The 23,592-nt window shown below is 42.1% G+C and overlaps 1 protein-coding gene across 1 annotated transcript in view; it reads left to right on the top strand.

Moving 5' to 3' along the window:
• Positions 1–6,918: 6,918 nt before the first annotated feature.
• The window catches only part of LOC108802283 (gephyrin-like), a gene marked incomplete at its 3' end in the record, with an annotated part of 93,832 nt that continues 77,158 nt past the window's right edge, over positions 6,919–23,592 (top strand). The window contains exon 1 of the mRNA XM_018574150.1: positions 6,919–7,006. Coding sequence (XP_018429652.1) covers positions 6,944–7,006 — 63 coding nt within the window. The remainder of the gene's footprint in view (positions 7,007–23,592) is intronic.

Genomic DNA, 23,592 nt, shown 5'->3' with positions numbered 1-23,592 from the left:
TATATATATACACACACACACACACTGAGTGGCCAGATTATTATGACCACCCCATCAGTACTTCGTTGGGCCACCTTTTGCCTTCAATACTGTGGCGATTCTTCTTGGCATTGACTCCACGAGATGTTGAAAGGTGATGCGAAGAATCTGACACCATGCCTGATGAATAGCACTCTCCAGTTCTGTGAGATTTGATGGTTGTGGAACCAGCTGCCTGATGGCTCTTTCAACTTCGTCCCACAAATGCTCAATTGGATTGAGATCTGGTGATTGTGGGGGCCACCTAAGCAAGGTAAATTCTCCCTCATGTTCTTGAAACCACTCCTGCACAATACGAGCACCGTGGCATGGCGCATTGTCTTGTTGGAAGAAGCCATCTCTATATTCTGCGGATGTCTATCTAATACCAGTAAATAAATTCGACTAGACACCACATTTGTTATGCATAATGTCATTACCAACTTCCAGATTCAACTAATCAATTGTTTTGAAATTAAAATGTATGTCAAGGTACTCAAGAATAAAAGAACAATATTGATATTATGTTACTACACCCTGTGATATAGTGATGTGAAAAGTGCCTAAACCATTTGTATCTCTTTATGGTCCTACTGTGTGTATCTCACATATAAATGTACCTACATTGCCAGTGTGCAAAATTGCCAACACACAATTGATGTACTACTAGCGTAGTGACAAACCATAATACCACACCTTTATAGATATACAAATACATATTTCTATAAGAGGTCTAGAATATTGTGTTTAGTTACTCTGTTGAGAGGTCTGAAAGGTTTTGGCCCTCAATACCATCAAATCATTATCATTTATCTGAAATGTAATTTATAGACCCAAATTCTGAGATACCGTGCAATAATATTCACAGTACAATACATATATAATATATCTATCGGTACTAAAAAATAATTGATATTTACTGTACTATTGACAGTATTCTAGGTATTGGAGTCCTCCTGAGGAAGCTGTGAAGAGGTGAAACATGTTGAGGAACATAGAAAAGACTATTACTTTCCAATGGACAAGTAAACATTAATTAGATCATTGTGGCATAACCCCCATTGATCTCTATGCGGACTTTCAATTAATGTGTATACAAATGTGTCACATTGATCTTTATGTGGACTTTTAATTAATGTGTAAACAAATTAGTTTCTTTTATTGTGACTGTGGCTTTCACATCTAAGTTATTATAAAATAATTTAAATTTTTTTATGATTATTGAGTGAGAATTCAAGTATCTTAAAGGCCCCTTCTCCCAAGGCCTTGCATACCTGGGTGGAGTAAAACACTCTGTTTCATGACTATATGTTTTAGAATGTAATTTAAAACAAAAGGTATATTTTTCAGGATACTGTTTAGGCACAATTAACACTTTTAAATGTTGACTTTAGCAAATTTTCACATTTTGAGTTTGGTTCTACTTAGACTGAAATGCCATTTCCTGACACAAGCATGGCAGCATACAAATGGGTTAACTCCTCCCCATAAATCGGATAGGACAGACTACTAAATAAATTAAGCAATCTCCCCCACTCAGTCTTTCTTTTTTTTGGCCCTCACAGAGATGGGCACTACTGTTCAACATGTTTTGATAAGCATTGCTAACTTCTTTTTTTTTTCCTTTTCCTCTTTTCCTTTACCTGGCCATTTCTTGCGGCCTTTTCGGACACTTTTTAAATTAATGGCGCTCATTCACTTTTGATTGCTGGTTTTGACCAGTTATTACTTTTTTTTGCATGTTTTGTAGTTGTTTGTCTGTTCCCTTTTACTTAGCCTTGCTGCCTGTCATTTTGCTGCCTCACTCATCCTAAATGGATGATTCAATATCCAATCCACCACCTCCTATTAGGTAAGGGCTGGTAAGTACTTTTTTTTTTTTTTTTTAAAGGAGTTACTTTTTTGTGGTTCTAAAGTTTTAATACAAACTGTATCGCAGCTCTCCCAGACACCAATCCAGAGACAGATTCTCTTCTCGATCTCACCGCTCCAATGCCAGAAGAAGATCAAGATCTCCTCGCCACCACTCCCACTCTCAGCGACCAGAAAGAAATGAGCGCCCACTAAAAAAACAATGCTGGTCATGTGGTCAGGCAGCCTTAAGAGACAATCTAGTCTGTGAGGGAAGTTTGTCTGAGATTTCTAAGGAGAGGAAGGTAGACAATTCCCAAATTCTGCACTTGGTTCGCCAAACAGTTCAGGAATCTATTTTGGCATTGTCAACTCAAAACGGATCCGGGGCACAGAATATGGTAAAGTCTGATGTGGTTCTGACAGATACACCCAAGCCTGGTATGTCTAATACAGCTGTAAATTACACAGCATGTGAATTGTTATCCTCAGAATCTGAGGAAGATTCAGAAGAGAAGCTATATTTAGGCTTCAATTTTGTGTTGGTTCAGCCCTTTGTTGCTGCAATAAAACAGGCTATTTATTGGCCAGATTCTACTCCGGAACCTAGTAAGACTAAACAATACTACTCTTTATTTAAAAAATGCCGTCTCCTTTTCTGATGATGCAGGAAATTAAAGAAGTCATCTTAGAGGAGTGGAAGAAAGTGGATAAAAAAAACCTTCCCTGTCTATTTGCTTTTCCAAATCCATTTAGTGAAGAAGACATGAAAATTTTCAAAACCTCTCTTCCCGTGGACGCAGCAGTGGTGCGTCTTGCACGTCATGTAACATTACCTATGGATGACGCGGTAACATTTAAGGATAGTTCTGACAGAAGAATAGATCTGGACCTCAAAAGAATATATCTAAACTCTGGAGCAGCTTGTAGACCACCTTTGGTGCTTCCGTGGACAAAAGCAATTCGTGTGTGGACAGATAATATAGAGATGGCACTTAGAGCTCAGATCGAGACCGAACAGATAATCAAGGCTCTGGATGAGCTTAGATTAGCTTCAGATATTGTTGGAGAAGCACCTATAGACACCCTAAAATGTTTTGCAAGATAAATGGCTCATTGATCAATGTGGCTTACGCCGTGGTCAGCGCATCGGCAATCTAAAAATAATTGGTGTAAAATCCCGTATTAGAGGATCAATCTTTTTGGCGGAAAACTAGACACTGCGATTTCAAAAGTTACAGGGGTAAATCTGGACTTATGCCCCAGGACCGAAGAGCCAGAGGAGGTCATCCACTACTTAACAGGAAACAAGGTAGTAATAATTTTAAAGATTCAAGATCCTACAAACCCAGAAAGGAATTCCGCAGAGCTTCTTTTTTTCAGTTCGCCAAGCCAGAGGCAGCTAACCCTTCAGAAGTTCAGAACAGTTTTGACGGTATCCTTGTCCAGCCTGGAATCGTGGGGGCAAGGCTGTCTCAGTTTTCTCAGGTTTGGGGACCAAACATTCCAGACGCCTGCATAGCTCATACAATATCAAAAGGACACACATGGGAGTTCAAGTCGATTTCAGTTCTGTCTCACTTTGACTGCACGCATTCCCCACATTCTTGTCTCAAGCTATTGACATTACAAGTCTACATCCACACATTGCTCCAGCAAGTAGCAATAATACTGGTTCCATACAATCAGAGGTACAGTGGTTTTTACTCCCCGATATTCCTGGTTCAGAAGAAAACGGGGATATTGTACAGTATTAGGCTTAAAATGTTTTAACAAGCATATCAATGTTCAGTCATTTTGCATGGAGTCTCTTCAATTATTTGAGCAGTACAGGTCAATGACTGGATGCTGTCATTGGATCTATCCGATGCCTACTTGCACGTTCCCATACATCCGAGTTTCCAGCAGTTCCTCAGATTTATGGTAGTGCTCCATCATTTTCAGTTTGTGGCCCTTTCTTTCAAAGATCCTGCTTCGTCTCATTGCTCTCCTTCCACAGAAGGGACTTCAAATTTATCATTAGACGACATTCTCCTGAAGTCACCGTGCCAGGAAGCATTGATAGAGCACCTGAAGATTATAATTCAAGCCCTCCACAGATTCGGCTGGCTAATAAACCTCAAAAAGTCAGTTGCAACCAGCATATAAAATAATATTTTTGGGAGCTCTGTTCGATACAACCAACATCTCAGTAGGTCTTCCACAGGACATGGTCCATACTATAAAAAGGCGAGTGAGTGTGATCCTATCCAGAACACCTCTTCCGGCATCCGATTGTCTGAAGATTGACCTCTACAATTACAATGGACAAGTGGGCCAGATGGAACTTCAGACCCTTCCAGAAAGGTTTCCTCGACCACTGGGACAGGACATCTTTATTTCAACGGATCAGGATACCATCATCCATGAGATTGACCCTTCTGTGGTGGCTAAAGACACCCGAAAGTTCTCAATTGTCATCAGCTAGAAATGGGGTTTTGGATTGTAATCACCACAGTCGCCAGCTCGCGTGGATGGGTGGCACACCTAGGAGATGAACTAGATCAAGGCAGGTGGCCGAAGCCGGAGATAGGAACCACAGAATTACTTGGCAGACCTAAGTCGCAGCATTTTTCACCCACACAAATGGTCTTTGAATCAGGAAGTGTTTCTCCAACTTTGCAGGCACTGGGGTCATCCAGATATGGATCTAATGGCAACCCCAATCAATACAAAGTTTCCGAGATTCATTTTCAGGGTGAAATTTCAATCGGCCATAACAGTCGGTGCCCTGTCAAGTCCATGGAAATCGAACCTAGCAATATGTGTTTCCTCCGATCCCAGTGATTTTTCAACTATTGCTTAGAATCCTGAAACATCAAGACGAGGTGATCGCAATAATTCCATTTTGACCTCGCATGCCTTGGTTTCCCCTTCCACAATCTCTGGCAGTAGCTCCTGCGCTCAGGCTGCCAATGTTGCTGAATTTCCTCTTTCAAGGTCAAATAATAGATCCCGTTTCAGGGAGATATAGTCTTGCGGCCTGGAAATTGAAGGGGAAAGGTGAAGAAGTCAGGGTTTTAGTTAATCAGTCCTTGCTACCCTGTTTAAAGCCCGTAAACCATCCAAATATACAGTTTATGGCAGAGTGTGGAAAAAGTTTATAGATTTTACAACCGACAACAATTTTTTTTTCTACCAGTCCAGATATTTTTCATATCCTAAGTTTCCTTCAGCAAGGTCTAGATATGGGTTTAGGTGTTAACACCCTAGAAGTTCGTATATCTGCTTTATCTACTTTTTCATCTAAAGTTGGGCTCTTCACCTCACTGTTGTACAATTTATTAAAGCCTGTATGAAAGTCAGACCTCCTAGAAGGACTTTGACAACTTCTTGGGATCTCAACGTTGTCTTTGATTTTTTTGGCTTCCGCCCCATATCATCCAGTAGAAAAATCTAACAATTGGAGTTTAACATTAAAAACAGTCTTTCTCACGGCAATCACTTCAGGTTGGAAGGTCTCTGAGATACAGGCTTTGGGACATAAGGAACCTAATTTATGTTTTCAAGATAGGGTTGTACTTAGGACTTAACCTTCAATTTGTCCCAAAGTAACTACAGCATTTCATTTGAATCAGGATATAGTTTTACCTACCTTTTACAAATATGACAAAGCGGCGACATGTGGGACAAAGCATTCAAACCTACATCAACAAAACGGCAGAATTCAGATCTGCAGAAACCCTGTTTATTTTCCCAGCCGGACCACGCAAGGGGCAGGCAGCAACTTCAAAGTCCGTAGCATCCTGGCCTGTCAAAACCATCAATACAGCAAATTCAGCTAGAGGTTTGAAATCTCCGCAAGGTATCAAAGCACATTCAACGAGAGCTGTATCTTCTTCTTTGGCAGCATCTAGAGGGATCACCCCTGAAGAAATTTGTAAAACAGCAACCTGGTCATCATATGACACCTTCTTGGCACACTACAGAGTGGATACAGCTGCCCTTACCACAGTGGGCTTTGGCAGATCTATTGTAATTTCAGATTCTTGTCAGAAAGAATACATTTTGAGTGCAGTATCCACCCTGCGTTTTGCTTGCTTTATCTCATTTGTATGCTGCCATGATTGTGTCAGGAAATCGGAAAATTGTATATTTACCTCTGGCAATTTTCCTTTCCTGACACATATGCATGGCATCATAGATTTCCCTCACTGTCATTATCGTTTATTTATTGTGTTTGGCTAGAATATTAGAATAATGGAGTGGGGAAGATCGCTTTATTTATTTGGTAGTCTGTCCTATCCGATTTTTGTGGAGGAGTTAACCCATTAGTTTGCTGCCATGCATATGTGGGCTAGGGTTCCCCCTTAAAATTCCTACCAGATCTAAAGGGTCTAATGTCATTTTGTTGCAACAAAATTTTGTCCAAAAACGAAATTTCGACCGGACAACCGCTAACAATTTCGGGAATTCGGATTAGTTTGCATTCGTTTTAGCTGTGATTGGGATACATCTGAATTTCCGAAATGTTGTCCAAATTTTGTTTCGGAACGAAACGAATCGCACATGTCTACTAGACAGTCAAACGTTTACCAGGACATGCATATTTTTAGCTGTCTCCTCATTGTTTTATTACTAAATATTAAGCACATGTAGCATACAAGACTTCTTGCATGCCTATTGCCCTACAGTACCAGTATTCCTTGTAAAATTCATTTTTAGACTAGAATTCTAATCCACCCCTGAGCTTTTTTTAAAAATAATAAATGGACTCAAGGCATATCATGATCATAAGGATGACTAGCCAAGTTCCTTGTCTTAATAATTATAATTGATGGATCTTGGAGCTTGCGCCTGTTTTAACACTGGGACTTCCTGCTTGGTACTGGATGTACCTACATTTAATAATTACTTTCTTTTTCAGCTGTGTGTAAAACCTTTTCATGCACTGCATGCTACATCTTTATTTGTTATTCTTTTTTGTTTTGATCATTGTATTTTCATTTTGTCCAGCTACTTTTCTGTTCATATCTATAGTTCATTGTGTATTGTTTATCAGACTCATCCATCCTGCACCAGACTTTCAGAAATCATGGCAAAGGGTTACACACCTGTCCCGGGTTCCTTTCAGAGTTCATCTGTTACAGTACAGTTGGTAAGAAACATTGTGTGTCAACTAAAACCTACAGTAACATTTTAAAATGTATGTGAGATATTATAGCATTATATTTGTGTTCAATGATGCATAACCGCTGTTTTGCTGTTGTCCTGTTGTTTATTAATTAGTTAGGCATCTAATTTTCTTGTGTTCACTTTACTGCATAATAAACATAACTATATGTTTGTGCCATATGTTTGTAGACTGAGCATGGAATCTTTTATGCAGAATAAATAATTTCAATAATGATTTTTTACTAAAACCACCTAAATCATTTAGTGACTGGAAGCAAACACTTTCTATAGATCTTCATTTATCTGACCAATGTGATGTTTAGAAGATTTTATGGTTCATTTTTGTATATCAGATATTTCAGTTAACATATATTTGTAGGAATCTCTGCTTGAATGGCCTGCTTCAGATCACTGCACAGCATTTAATTGGGATTAGGATCAGGCACAGATGTGGCTATTCTAAATAACATAATTGCTTCTGCTTGCAACATTTTCTGTTTTTCATGATACATGAAATCTGCATTCGCATTTGACCACACAGACAATTACGCAGACATTCTGATGCATAATTTTTCAGATCAAAACAAATTAGTTTCTCACTGACTGCAAGCCATAAGGCAGCAAAGCTGTCTCACATTTATTATTATTTGTAATGTGGTTCGTAGGTGGTTTATTACTTTGTTTTTTTGTATGAGGTGCTTTGTTTAGCTTTACATAATGCAGTATACATATATCAAAAAGATCGAATTTACAGAATAATCAACAGAGCATTGTTGCAGTCGTACTTTTTGAACATCTAGGCAGTCCTAAGTAAACTTAAAATATACATAATTAATTTTTTTGATCATCAGTGTTGTCTGTTCAGTGAAAGTAACATTTTCCTCCAAATTCACATCTTAAAAGTGGATATTGAACTGTAAACTGTATTTTTCCCACACTGGAATTTATCGAGCAATGTGCAAAAACAAGGTTTATAGTGCGATATTCAAAATGCTTTTGTGCACATTAAACATGCAAATTTGCTGGATGCTTTTACTTCTCTTTTCACTGAACATGCAATATTACATTATTTTAAAGTTTTCCTCTTTTGTCTGAACTTTATTTCTACGTGAGAGCATTTAAGGCTGTGGGCTAGTTTATACCGTGATGCATTCCATTGTAAAGCATTATACTAAATGTATATTTAACAAGCATGTGATCTTCTTTTTATTAAGTAATTCATTATAAAGGGTGAGTTCCTTTCCAGTTATCAGTGTTGGTGGAGTTATAGTGATCACTTAGCTTCTCTTCTCCCCAGCCTACTAATGCTGGACATACAGGGCTCGAATTTCAGCCTTTTCCTACTGAATCGGCCGATAAAACCCATGAGACATGCTGTTGGCACCACCTGGCTTGACAAACTTTGACTGAAAATTTGAAGAAGCCTGGTGAAAAATTTTCGGCTGAACAATAACTACACCCAATCACGTGCAGTCACTGTCCGGGTAATAAAATAGCTGGCAGAGGAGATTCCTTCATCCAGGTAGACTGAACAAGATAAATATATGTGTATATGGCTAGCTTACCTTTACTTCTACACCACTTTGTTCAGCCACCAGGATGCAATAAGTTAGGTATGTTTCTCCAAGTTAGAACACAGCATCACAAGACACAACTAACATGATAAATCATCCACCTTTTCTCTTTACATGGTTGCATCACCGTCTTAAGAAGACAGGCACTGTAGTGGAACTGCTTGACCTAGCCACACATCAGCCCACTTCACAGTGCTGCACAGTACAGATGTGTTACCAGGTTGGATCTTACTGTGACTTTTAATAGAGGATTGAAGAAAAATAATTGCCATTTCCAACTAAGGGGGGAGGGTGGGGAGCATGTGACTCACCCCTTCTGTTCCTATATGACTGCACTAGCTCTTGGTGTTTGGCCCAGAAAGTTACATGGGGCTTTAGAAAGAGTTTTCAGCCCTGTGTAAGTTGACTTGGAGCTTCAAAAGGGCTTCCTTTTTGTATTTCTGGTGGCTAAAAGGAGTGGTAGGGGAGCAAAAAAAGAGAGCATGGGGAGGGACGGGCTAACTCTGTTACCTGTATGGGCAAGGTAGAGGGTCAGTTTAATGACATTTGGACATTCTCCTTTTTATAGTACTTTTTTGGATGTCATACAGCTATGTATTTTTTCACATTATGTGTATGGCTCATTTCCCTGGGACTACATCATTTAATTATTTCCTTGCCACTGTAATATAAAATGAGCAACTGTCACACAGGCAGGAGGTGAAGAAAACAGGGAAATATACTGCTTTAAAAACTTGACAGGGGTTCCATGCCTTTTCCCTCTGGAGTTCCACTTTAAGTAAATAATTTTTGTAACAGCTCAAAGTAAAATAATAAAAATGATTTTGTTTAAATTAACTGTATACTATAAGAGATGTATTTTCAAGCTAATACATTATTAAATCTTAACCATAGTGATATAATCACACATTAATGTTTTAGCATAGACACCTTGTCACTTGAAGTTTGCCATGTGAGAAAGATTCTGCACCTTCCTCTGTGAGCTTCTGATTTATCCAGAGGTATCCCCAGCGGCTGCCGGGTGTAACCCGCTGGGACATCACGCAAACGCCTAATAATGTCACGCACACTTGCCTGCCAGCGGCTATCTCAGTGATGGACGCTGGCAGAAAGAGGAAGGGGCATTCATCTGACGGTATAAGGCATGTCATCGGGTCGCCTCCTCTCTCGTGCAACTGTCTGGCTCTCGGTCCATGGCCAAGTGCCCGACTTTTCAGAGGGGTGACATCAAAATGCGGGCCGCACCCTCCTTGTGACGTCACTGGATCCATCTAACTTTAGAACAAAAGTATAGTCTCAACATTTTGTGACTCCTTTAACTTTGACAATCTCGTTAAGGGAAACCTGCACTTAGAAAAACACAGAGGCTGCAATTGCTAACTTTCTCTGGAAATTGCCAATTGCCTGGTTATCTGTTTCTTCATATCGCTGCCCCAGAACAAGCATATACAGTAGATTAGAAAAGTCTGAGGATTCCTGATTTGCTTATCTATTCCAAGTAAGTGATTTATGAAGTGTTAAAACCAATTAGTTTAGCATTACAGTCAGGCAACAGGGATTTTTAGATGGAAATGTCAGCAATAGAAGCCTTCCATCTTAATTTGTACAAATTTCCTTTACAGAAATGTAGAAATAGATTAAATTCTGCCCAGCCGGTATTTCTTTGCAAGACAACATTCCATACTAGTCTTTAATTGTGATGTGACCAAAGTACAGATAGCCCACCAGTGTCTAAGATGGACAAATGTTAGTATAGCTCTTCGTTAGAGCTTTTAACCTGAGGTTTGCACAGACACGGGAGAAGCCCGATGTAGAACTCCTGCACTCTGACACCCACTGGCTCATTAGCCATGTCAGAGAGGCAAAAATAAATAAGGACCAAGCAAGATATTTTCTGGCACCAGAGTCCCAAGATGGCACCAAAGGGTCGTTCAGTTCCACACAGCTTGTGGCTTAATCAGACAAACAGCAGGCACATTCGACAGGGGAAGGCTGTAGATCCAACAGCAGGAGATTAGTGGAGTTTCTCTGTGGGATCTCTAGCAGCCCAACAGAAATGAGACAGAGGAGATCAGCCTCTACCCCAGATAGCAAGGATAACTTGCCACAAACTTGTGATAGGTTTAAATTGTAATTCTTGTTAACTTGTCTCACACATTCCTGGCAAGTTGTAGACTTGCAAAACACTCGCAGCACAAGTTCTAGTTGACACTTTTTGCAGATTGCATTACTTCCGGTCCCTGGGCTGTCAGTTCTGGGCTCCTGCAGCCTAGCTATAAGCTATTGAAGTGCGATCTGCACTTCAATAGCTTATTTCCAGTGTAAAGGTGACACTGGGGGCTTGTAAGCACCCATATGTGATAGCAGTCAAAGTAAAGTTTAAAAAAAAACAACAGTTTTTAAAATGCAATAAAATAATAATAATTTTAAAAAATGTACGCATCGACACGTAAACATGTGCCTGGTGCGCCTACGTATGAAAACGACAAACGTGCTACACATGTTGGGTATTGCCGCGCACGCCGGAGTGAGATCATTAATTCTAGGGCCAGTATTTTTGGGTATCTCTAACCTGATGACCTGTGGGGGCTTTTAAAGCGTCTTCTATGGACTTTTTGGGGTACTGCAGTTTTTCGCCGTTTCACGGAACCACGCAATTTGTAAACTGGGCATGTTGGGTATAGTTTTACTCGTCGTAACCTCATCTTTTATATAAAAAAATGGGTATTTTGTTGTGTTTTGAGGCATTTAATTAGATTTGTCACTAAATGTTGGGGTTTAATAAGGAGTTGCGCTAATATTGCGCAACATAGAAATTTGCAACTACCACCATTTTATTCTATAGGGTCTTGGCATTCAGAAAATATAGAATGTTTGGGGGCTTTAAGTAATTTTCAGGCCTAAAATGTGGAATATAACATTGGTGCAATATAAAAATGAAAAAAAGGCCTCAGTCATGAAGGGGTTAAAGCACAAGATGGGAGAATTTTTCTAAAGCACGCAATGAACATGTGTACTCCCTTAACTCGAACTATGACATAAATGTGCATTTTATACCTAAACTAGTCTATCTAGAAGATTGTCACAGAAAAAGAACATTATATTTAGGGATCTCACTGAATTATTTTTGCCTTTTGACCTCAGATTGTACCTTTGATATTTTATTAAAGGTGTTAATCTTGGACTTAAGCCCTGAAGATCTCGGAATAGACAGGGTTCATAGGATCCCTAAACCAAAGTACCTTACCACCTTTACTACTATGTACCTTCTAGTGCAAATAGAAAATAGTTGTGTATAATGGGACTTTAACTGCTTGCTGTCCGCCCGTTGTAAAAAACCGGACGGACGGCAAGCTCACAGTGGCGGGTCGCCGTAAATAAACTGCTTTTTTTGTTGCTCGTGCGTGCACCCTAGTGCACGGGCAGTAAAAAAAACTGTCAAATGCAAATAGCCGTTACCGGCTGTTACACATACAAGCGATTGGCGGCTCTATAGCCCTCCATAGCCTGTGCCGCCTCCCCCTCCTGCAGTGCAGCCTTCCCGTCCCCCTTCTGCACCCTTACCTTCAATCCCGGGCTCTGCTGCTCCCTCTGCGGCCCGGGACCGGCTCGGGTGGGTGTCAGGAGGAAGATGGGAGGGAGATATGCATCTTCCTCCTTGCTGATCTCCCTACGACATCTGAATGCATAAATGATGTGTATTACATTACTACCGCATTCAGCTGTCATTTCGCTGGCTGCTATAGCCAGAGAAGAAGCTGGGGAAGCAGATCTCTGCTTCATCAGCCTAATGTCCCCAGGTGACATTAGGGGTCTTGGAGACCCCTAATGTCTCTGTGACGGACCCCCGTACTCAGGATGAGTATGTCCGTCGCTGTATTCTTCCTTGCTCAGGAGATATCGGAACCAGTTGATCTTTTGCTCTCAGTTTCCCCAGTCACTGGTCGGGACACGAGTGTAGGTGAAACAAACTCTGATTTATTGAGCAACTGTGCAACCTTTTATACAGCAAGTGATGAGATCAGATTATAATCCCATCACATCCCCCGTCCCCTCCCTGGACATTCTGTCTTCACAACACCACAGGGTTTCCCCTGCTAACGAGCTCCAGACAGCCTGCTATAGGAGACTCGCCAGAATGTCATTGTTCTGAGCTCCTTCAGAGTACAATGGGAGATAACGAGGGATGGTGCTGATAGTCTTTTCATACACAAGTTAAGTTTCATACACAAGTTAAGACCCCCACATTTACACACTGTGATACAGCACTCACACGGGATACTGGGTTCCAGTCCTCTAGGTAACGTCCCCCCTCAGCGGGCCACGGTAAAATTATCAAACGTTGACCGGTCCGCGGCGATAAAAAGGTTGGGGAGCACTGCTCTAGGGTATAACCAGCTTCCAGCATGCAATTGCGATTATAAACAGTCTTTCTCTTCCGTTCATTGAAGGACACAGGGAACAGATCGGAGATCATGTACTGTAGGGTAATATCGCCACCTGCAGGAGAAGGACACTAGGCACAAAACTAAAGACCAATTACAGCCTAGGGGCGTCCTTCTCTGCAGGTGGCGATATTACCCTACAGTACATGATCTCCGATCTGTTCCCTGTGTCCTTCAATGAACGGAGAGAAAAGGATACCAAAATCCTATTTTCTTTATTTGCATGCTACTGAGTGGCGTTGAACAACACTCAAAAGGTGGTTGAAAACTACAAACAAAATCCTGGCTCTTTTAGAGCACTAACTAAACATTTCCAGCAACCCTGGCTATCCAAGCAGAGTAATCTATAACCAACAAAAGAAACAGACTTTTTTTCTCTGAGAAGTTTCACTCACCACCCTGCCCTCAGCAGTCCACCCTGCCCCAACATCCTGATTGGTTGGGAAGCTGGCCAATCAGGAAGCCATGCACCGTGTAATGACGCAGCACCCAACTTTCTGATTGGCCGCGAAGCCGGCTTCATGCTCCCTCGTCACCTCATGACGGGGGTGGGGGGGCATGGAGCCGGCTTCCTGGCCAATCAGGAAGCCGGGCGCCGGCTCCATGCATGGGGACGGCTTCCTTGCTAATCAGGAAGCCAGGTGGCGAGTCATTACACGCCGCCTGTCTTCCTGAATGGGACTTTCGGTATCGGCGAGTAACGAAAAAAATATATCGGTACTCGTACTCGGTACCGAAATACCGGTATCAGTGTATCCCTAGTAACACCCCCTGGGCAGTGCAACGTGACCTGGAGATTTTTTTTGTTACCTGTGACTACAGTAGGAGGAATGTTTAGAGCAATTGCCACAGACAAAATATAACTGATCTCTTTAGCAATTGCTTACAACAATCCTCCAACTGTAGTCATAGATACAAATAAAATTAGAGAAAAATCTCCTGGTCACTCTGCACCGTCCCCTGGACAATATGTATTCTATATATATTATATATGTATATATACGACCTAGTTGTGACCATTCCCAGGGCCGGTGGTGGCATAAGGAGGAACTTGAAGAGCCGCGGGACAGAGTCAGTGGTGCCAACGAAGCCAGCGCTAGAGGAAGCAAGGCGACAGCGGAGGGAGGAATCCGCCTGTGAGGAATCGATAGTGAAAGTGTGCTTCGCCCATTCTGGCCAGCGATTGGTTACCAAATTGCTCCAGCAAAGGTTCGGCACCCCTGATTGCCCTGATCACCATATTTTTGTACATGAATACATGTAGACTGTTGTACATGAATAAGTGTGGATTGTTGTACATAAGAAAAAAGAAAAATAAGACCTACCCCGAAAATAAGACCTAGTGTGTTTATTTGAGCCAAAAAAATATAAGACAGTGTCTTATTTTCGGGGAAACACGGTAATTATATTATACATGGTAATTAATTATATTATAATCTTCTGAACAGCAGGAACAAACAGCAAAAGAACGCTTATTCCATAGGGGTACTATTGAAGTCTGAATATAAGTTGCTTTCAGTCCAACACCCCTGCATCCCTTATTTCTTTAACATCCCTAAAATTCATAAACGCCTCACCAGACCACCAGGTAGACCTATAATAGCAGGGATTGATAGCCTAACTTCCAACTTGGCTACTTACATAGACTCCTTCCTACAACCGTTAGTGACAGATCTCCCCTCCTATGTCAGAGACTTCGGGCCCATCCTGGAAATCCTTAAACTGTACCAGTGGAGAGAAGGCTACCTATGGGCATCTCTGGACGTAGCCTCCCTTTACACTTCAATTAAACATCAGTTCGCCCTCAGAGCGGTCCAGCACTTCATGGCCAAATCAGGCAATTTCAATTCCACCCAAGCCAATTTCATTCTAGAAGCCATAGAATTTGTGCTACTACACAATTATTTTTCGTTCCTAGACACCTATTATATCCAGTTAAAGGGAACTGCTATGGGTGCAAGTTTTGCTCCCTGTTAAGCAAACTTGCTCATGGGGTATTGGGAAGAGTTGCATATCTGGTCTAAGAACCCATTTGGATCTAGTCTTGTTCGCCAGATATATTGACGACATCATTATCATTTGGGACGGTACTGCTACAGAATTCTCAGCCTTTGTGGACTACTGTAAGAGCAATCCCTTTAAACTAGACTTTACGTCTGTAATAGATGATAGGGTTTTAGTGTTCTTGGACCTAAAATTGGGAGCCGATGATACTGGAGGGATCGCCTCCAAAACTCCCTTTAAACCATCGGCGTGTAATTCCTACTTGCACGCTAAGAGTAACCATCACCCAAGATGGATTAAGAATGTTCCTGATGGTCAGTTTGGTAGGATCAGGCGAACATGTACATCCAACTTAGACTATGATGCCCTAGGCGACATTCTAACAAAAAAGTTTCTTGATAAGGGATATGACACCAATTTGATCAAGAAGGCCTACGACAAACATCGGGTCCCTACCTCCAAGAAAGTACGTAATACCAGAGAATTTTACAACATTAGCTTCTGTACCCAATTCAACGATGGAGCATTTCAGATCTCTAAAGTACTTAAAAATCACTGCACATCCTCAGAGAGGACCCATTTTGAAGAATTTTCTCCCCAGTTTCCCCAATGTCATCTTCAAAAAACCTCTGTAGTAAGATAGCCCCTAGTAGACTTAAGTCTAATAAAACATTGAACTCTGGTAAAGGCATATTTGGCCAAACAGGATGTTTCAAATGTAGCGTACACAGTTGTGGAGCATGCCCGTTTCTCTGGCACAGAAAAAAGGAAGTCTCCCACTCAGGGGGTAAAAGTTTTCCCATCAAGCAGTTAATTAACTGTGCATCACAGTTTGTCATCTATGGCATTATTTGCCCTTGTGGAAAATTATATGTGGGTCGTACGATTAGAACCCTGAGAACTAGGTTCGGAGAGCACAAGAGGAAGATCCTCAAAAAAGCGGACGACCATTCAGTGCCCAGACATTTCTTAGAGGCCCACAGTTCCAACCCCGAGGGATTGAAAGTATTTGGCATAGAGATGATACCAGACAATCTAGATGAAGGTACGAGATACAAAAAATTATGCCAGAGAGAGGCCTTCTGGATTTACTCTCTGAACAGCTTATACCCTAGTGGTCTCAATGAGGGCCTAGAGTTGGTGTCGACCCTATAATTTTCTGGTGTGAATTTACGGTCGTGTCTTTTATAACTATATGTCGTATACACCCTACATCTCTTGTGGTCCCGACAGTCCTTCTGTTCCACATGTGTCCTTCCAGACAGGTAGGGCGTCAAACCTTTTCCATATGTCATTATCCATACAGTCACACAGTGTCCAGCCTTCCCACACCCTGAGGTCTTGTTTTATTATTTTATATATTTTTATATCAATTTTAAAACAAGCTATATGTCAATACACGTTTGATACAGTTTACATGTATGTGGTGGTCATCAGCTTTCCATAGGTTCACCTTCCCTTCATCCATCCTCTTTTGGGGACCGTGTTTCCCACAGTGCTACGTTTTCTAAGTAACAGCTGTTTGTGACACCTGTTTGTTGTCATCGGGCTCAACAGCCCGTCCGGTTTTCGGGTGCCGTGATTGGACGGAGTGGCAGCGACACCCAGTAGGTGGAGCCCGATTTGTTCCCGCTCCCATTGGTTGGCGGCTTTTGCTCCGCCCTAACAGTGTTTCCCAGACGGAGACCGGCCACGGCACCGACAATCAACACTATGACGAGCCTCTGGGGCCTATCCCTGATTGGCTAGGTGCACCTTATAGTTGAGGATGAGGAAGGTGACGCTACGTTCTGATGAAGGGGGCGTGCCCCAGAAACGCGTCAACGATAATCGCACATAGGAACCGTTCAGCTGATGTCTACTTGCCTGCCGTCGATCTTTCACTGCATGGCTTTTATTCATTCATGTTTGTGAGTACCTTTTTTTTTGTTATGATCATTGAAATAAAATCTATCTGCACCAGGAAAGGCGCCCTCCTTTGTGCTTACTTTCCAGAAGCTTCAAGTGAGCTGGATGAGAGAGATTGAATGATGTAAGGTTGGCTTAACGCTATCCTATACAGTGGTAAACAGATGCTAAAGAGTTAGATAGCACTGCTTTGTTAGAGCAACTGCTGTGGGTCACACATGTAAAGACTGATCCAGACTCTAATAGAAAAGGAGACAGTTGGGCAGTTACACAGCTGTGGATTGTGCTTAATGTGTTTTTAGAGGCAAATTTGAAAATATATTAATTTAAATTTTTAGCTATTATGTGCAGTCTTTTAATTTATTTTTTACTTGGTAATTCTGCCAGTTTACTTGGTGATCCTACAGTGCTTCCTGTCCCAGGGTAACAAATCCTCTCAGAAAGAGGCAGGAGCAGTGTCAACAGCACATTCAGGCTATAATTGGGCAGATAAATCAGTTGTACCATTTGAAATGCCATCTACTCCCAGGGGACCCTCAAATTTATGTTGCATGTTCCTGCAGTGTACAAAAACAACATAGACCATACTTCAAGTTCCAATTTTATCTGGGCACCAATGTTTCCTACGCTTCATTGTATTGGAGCTTGTCTTACAGTTTATGGCACTCCTCTAGGTGATTTGTTTAGCTTAACAATTTGATCCTCATGGCAGCATCAACTCAAGAACTGCAGAACAGCCTGCAGATTGCTCTGCAATCCCTTTAGGATTCCTGTTGGCTCCCTGACGTTGAAACAGTGCCTCAAAGGACATTTCCACCTTTTCGGAGGCATTTAAGAAAAAACAAACATGCCAGTAATGTTCACGGTATGTAGATGATGCCAGCATATGCAGATCCTGGATGTAAACACAAAAACTTGTTTTAGTTGTCCTCTCAGTATCCACATGGCTGCCAGACGACTTTGTACAGAGGAAACTATAGTGTAGTGAGTGGGGTAATTTCCCCACAAAGCTTTGCTTCTCTTGTGCACGTGCATTCATTAATATTCATAGTGACCGTGAGATTTTTTTTTACCTGTGACTACAGTTGGAGGATTGTTGTAAGTGAAATCCGTTATATTTTGTCTCCGGTAATCACTCTGAACAAAATATAATTGATTTCTTTAACAACATCCCTGGTGACCCCGCACATCTCTGGTGAAACTGCTCATACTTGGTGACCCCGCAGATCCCCAATGACCCCGCGCATCCTCGGTGACCCCCACACATCCTCTGTGACCCCCACACATCAGGTTGAACTCGATGGATAGGTTGAACTCGATGGACATATGTCTTTTTTCAACCTGACTAACTATGTAACACATCTCTGGTGACCCCGCACATTCCCTGGTGACCCCACACAACCTCGGTAACACCATGCTTCTCCTGTGACACTGCACATCCCCAGTGACACCACACATTCCCCGTGACCCCGCACATCCTCGGTGGCCCCGCACATTGCCGGTGACACCGCAAAGTGGGGGGATCTATCAAAACTGGAGCAGACAAAATCTGGACCAGATTTGCACTGCAGCCAATCAGCATCTCTCTCATTTTCAAATCTTACCTGAGCAAACTGAAGAGAGATGCTGATTGGTTGCCATGGGCAACTGCTCCAGATTCTGTTTGCTCTAGTTTTGATAAATTCCCCTCATAGTGTTTTTAATTTATATGAGAGAGTAAATCTGGCCCTGGAGAGGGAGAGATCTGAGAGAGAGACACAGAACACAGTGACAGAGAGAAGATCTAGAGCAGGGGTGCCCATAAGGTCGATCGCGATCTACCAGTCGATCGTGTAGCGATCACTGGTACTAAATAATTAGGCCTAATCCTGAATGCTAGCTTAGAAAGGATTTTCTTGCATGAAGAGAAGCCGAAATCTATAACTCTTTGTCTTACACATTTGAATTTAGGCCAAGTTCTCCCTACGCAGCTGCCTGTGGGTCATACCCTATAACAGCGGTGGCAAACCTTTTTGAGCACGAGTGCCCAAACTGGATCACTAAACCAACTTATGTGTCTCAAAGTGCCAGCCCTGCACTTCGACCCGAATACTGATGAATTATTTTAGAAAAACACTTCATACGGCTGTCTGAACTAATTATGTGCTTAAATCTTAGATGAAAAATACAATACAAGAGGTTTTAACTACACTACAGAGTGACATGCACCTTTGTAATGTGCTAATGAGTGAAATGTTCCATTGCAGTGTGCTACTAAGGTATATGTCACACAGCACACTGCAAGGGAACAGTCTCTCTACAGCTTGGAGTCAGTGGTGGAGCACCGGGGCCCAGTACAACTGTGACCGTTGTGACCCTGTTAGTTCTGCTACTGACTTCAACCTGTAAAGGAACTAATCTTAGCAATACATTTTATAACAATGCAGAATACTGCCAACTATAGAGGACTACATATCACAGCAATACATTATACAGCAATGCAGAATACCGCCAACATTAGAGGACTACATATCCCAGCAATACATTATACAATGCAGAATACCTGCCAACTATAGAAGACTACATATCCCAGCAATACATTATACAACAATGCAGAATACCGCCAACTATAGAAGACTACATATCCCAGCAATACATTATACAGCAATGCAGAATAATACCACCAGCTAGAGAGGACTGAAAATCCCAGCAATACATTGTACAGAAATGCAGAATAATATAAGCTACATACTGTGTTGCTCTGGGTTCTCTTAGGAGGTGTTGTGCCTCTTTGGGGGGCTGTGTGGCTCTTAGGAGAGGGGGGGGTTGTGCGGCTCTCATGGGGGGGCTGTGCACTTCTTAGGAGGTGTTGTGCCTCTTGGGGGGGTGGCACTGAGGAGAGAGAGAGTTGTGCGGTTCTTAGGGGAGCTGTGCAGCTCTCAGGGGAGGGCTCCTGCTGCCTGATCGTGACTGTCCCTGACTTTTCCTTAGAGGTGGCCCGAACCTGGGCTCGTGTGCCAGCCGAGAGGGGCCCCGCGTGCCCTCTCTGGCACGCGTGCCAAGGTGGTCCTTTTTGCTTAGCTGCAGACCAGCATCTTTTAAAGGGAGATTCTCTCTCCTAATGGAACATATCTCCTCTCTTTCTGGTCAGGGAGATTAATCTCCGACCACCGACCAAGTAGGCCCTTCTGTGGTAGCGCGGATTGCAGATTGTAGCTATGTGCATGTCTTTCGTTTTGCCCTTCTCATGGACAGCCTTTTCTACGTATGTAAGCCCCTCTGCCTGGGGAGGCATTATGGCACTTTTTTGGAAAAGTGACATACACAGATGTGTGACAACTGTGCAGAAGAGAAACACAGTACATAAACCACCAGGACAGCACCAGGACAGCATTAGAAGCTTTGCTGTGGCTCAAGAAGTCTGACACATCTTTCGCTGAGCAGAATGTTGCGTTCTGGCCCTCTCAAAGGTTTGCATCCCAGAAGTGGAGAATTGGCAGGCAGACCTCCTACGCCATCAGCATCTTGATCCATACTGTTCTCAGAAATAAAATGTAAATCCAGCTAAAACCTTTTTTATGGAGTTGGATAAAGTGTGGAAGGGTGGGGCGTGGCCTGAGCATGGCTGAGTGAGGACGTGCTTTTCCGGAGCTCTGCACAGTCTCCTCTCCCACACGTTGCCAGCGGACGATACTGACCCTACTCACCCCCTCCCTGCATGTCACAGCCTCGCCGACCCCGGAGCCCCTCACCTCCGTCCTCTTCCAGCGGTATTCGGGAAGTATTTCGGCAGCAATCAGCGGACGGGCCCGCACGAAAATCCGGCCAAGATGGCGACCGGCCGCCTCACTGCAGTGAGTAGCACGCCAGGCAAACAGACTGCATCTGCCCCTGACACCGCTTGGCCGACACAGCTGGCCTCTTTGGCACCTAACATACAGCGGGCAGATCGTGAGCTGTCCCCGATCCAGACCCCCAGATTGCCACAGGCTGAATCCCCCACGAGATCGGGACTGTTTCAGATCAACCCCCACATAGGGATACCCCGTGCATTGTGCATCGGGTGGATACACTTGTTGATTTACCGGTACTTACGACCCCGGGGGGTTGACCCGGTGGAACCTCTCCCTCTTGTGCCTTTTCTACCTCACACCTGCTCCCGGACGGGACACCTGCACTCCTTCTGCTCGGCCTTTCCTTGACTTTTCCTCCAGCCTAACATATCTCCCATCTCAGGAGGATGGAGCGGACAGGCACGTTGGATACGGCAGCGTAGTTATACATAGAATTTGGTTGCCACTGTACACACCCGACACAGCCCAGGGACGTTATCTAGGATATAATCTGTACCTTAGCTAACAACACTCATAGGTCCACTGGGGTGTCAGGGTCAGACGATTCAGATCGGATGGTGTTGTCATGACGTTGAAGATTTTTCTTGCATGTATGCCATGTACTTGTAACCAATGCTTCTGTATGTCTCTTGTGCACATGCTTGTATCACATATGTGATCAGTTAATAAAAGAATTTAAAAAAAAAAAGTGTGGAAGGGTCAGTTTTTTATGCCCTTTCCCCTCTGTGTGTCAATAGCCACTAGAACTGTATTAAGTGATCAAAAGTGAAGAAAGTTAATAACCTTTTTAACTCTACTAAAAAGGGTTTCTTTCTCAGTTTGTGGTCTCATTGGATGTATGTCCTTCTGTTGGAAAGATAAACATAATTTTCTGTATGTGTAGATGGGGTCACCATCACTGGGACGGGATGATCATCACTGGGACTTGATGTTTTCCAATTCACTGCTTTATGGTATCTAAAAACAAAAAATATTTGACTGCAGTTCTATTTTAAACTGATGTATTCAGTACTCTTCAGATATAAGCTTGATTCTCACTCAGTAGTCATTAAAAATTAAAACATATTTTATTATAACTTAAGTATAAAAACCAGTCAGACTAATTTGTGTACATATTAATTGAAGGTCAACATAAAGATCAATGTAAGTTGTACCACCATGATATAATCAGTTTAAATATACACTGACAGGTGACAATTTTTTTTTCTAGGTTCCCCAACATGTTTCGCCATTTCCCGGCTTCCTCAGGAGAACTTCAATACCTAGAATTATGTTCAAAGAAATAGTACAATAAATATCAATATCATGTCAAATTGATTTTCAAATTGATTGCAAACAATGTGGGTCAAACATCGTAGGACGACTCCCCTGTGGGGGGACACCAAAAGGCAGGCTCAGACACCCCAAACACAGAGAGAACTTGAAGTGGATATAAAAACTCTAAACAATATATATCTGTAGATGTATATCTATTGCCAATAAATACATTCTAGTAAAAACCACATTTGGTTGTGCATAAAATCATCACCAACTTCCAAATTTAAGTAACACATTATATTGTATCTATTTAAACGTACTTGTATACAGAGGGACTTGATCAAGTGAGAAGAAAAGAAAAAAAAATAGGTTGTGATAAAGTGTAAATGGTGTCTAGTGTTACTTTATATTCTACGTATGCGTATCCCACATAGATATACCCAAATTACTGATACAAATATTACCCGCTACGCAAGTGATTCAATGCTAATTAGTGTTGTGATAAACTATTATATCACCTCCCTACATAAATACAGGTGAAACTCGAATAATTAGAATATCGTGCAAAGTTCATTTATTTCACTAATGCAACTTAAAAGGTGAAACTAATATATGAGATAGACTCATTACATGCAAAGCAAGATAGTTCAAGCCGTGATTTGTAATAATTGTGATGATTATGGCTTACAGCTCATGAAAACCCCAAGAACCCCAAATCCACAACCTCAAAAAAGTAGATTATTACATGCAATCAATAAAACAAGGATTGTACATAGAACAATATCGGACCTCTGAAAAGTACAAGCATGCATATGTACTCAGTACTTGGTTTGGGCCCCTTTTGCAGCACTTACTGCAATTACTTTTGCACTATATTCTAATTATTCGAGTTTCACCTGTATGTATCTCTCTAAGAAACAGTCCAGACATGTACCAGAATAAATTATTCCACCAAATTAACTAAAAATTGTGAAAAAACAGGACCCCCTAAGGGGAATAATAGAAACATCTCTAAGTATGGCTCAAAGCAATCCATTGTAAATGTGTAATATTACTCAGTCCAAATCAAACTGTAAAAATCACAACAAAAACCCATAACACCAATGTGTATAATAGCCACCCAGTGCTCACCATACCTGGGATCCAACACACATGATTGCAAGAGTCCAAAACATGGTGTTACCTCATTTGCAGCCAAACCTAGTCTCTCCGATGTAATAGAGCCTACACCATTTTGCCTACCTCTTATGTACCCCCACATTGTCTTGTGATAAACCCGACCCCACGCCCAAGGGGCATGCAGACTGCGCGGTCTGGGACGCTGTCTCAGAATGATCACGTGGCTCAAAAGCCCGCGCATGTGCAAAGGAAGACAGATAAACGGGACAGCAATTTGACATTGGGGCGGGGCCAGATTGTACACACCTCACCCATCCCCCAACTGTACACAGGATATGAAGACGCAGGAATGTGCTCTGAGCTGTACATTCAGAACACCTCAGTCACTGTTCTCCCTTTATCGCAGGTCATGCCAAATATGCAATCGGC

Source organism: Nanorana parkeri, unplaced genomic scaffold, assembly GCF_000935625.1.
Source record: "Nanorana parkeri isolate BGI_ZX_2015 unplaced genomic scaffold, ASM93562v1 scaffold2770, whole genome shotgun sequence".
NCBI classification, from domain to species: Eukaryota; Metazoa; Chordata; class Amphibia; order Anura; family Dicroglossidae; genus Nanorana; species Nanorana parkeri.
Note: the sequence above shows the minus strand (reverse complement) of the source record. Positions and strands in the feature narration are given on the sequence as shown.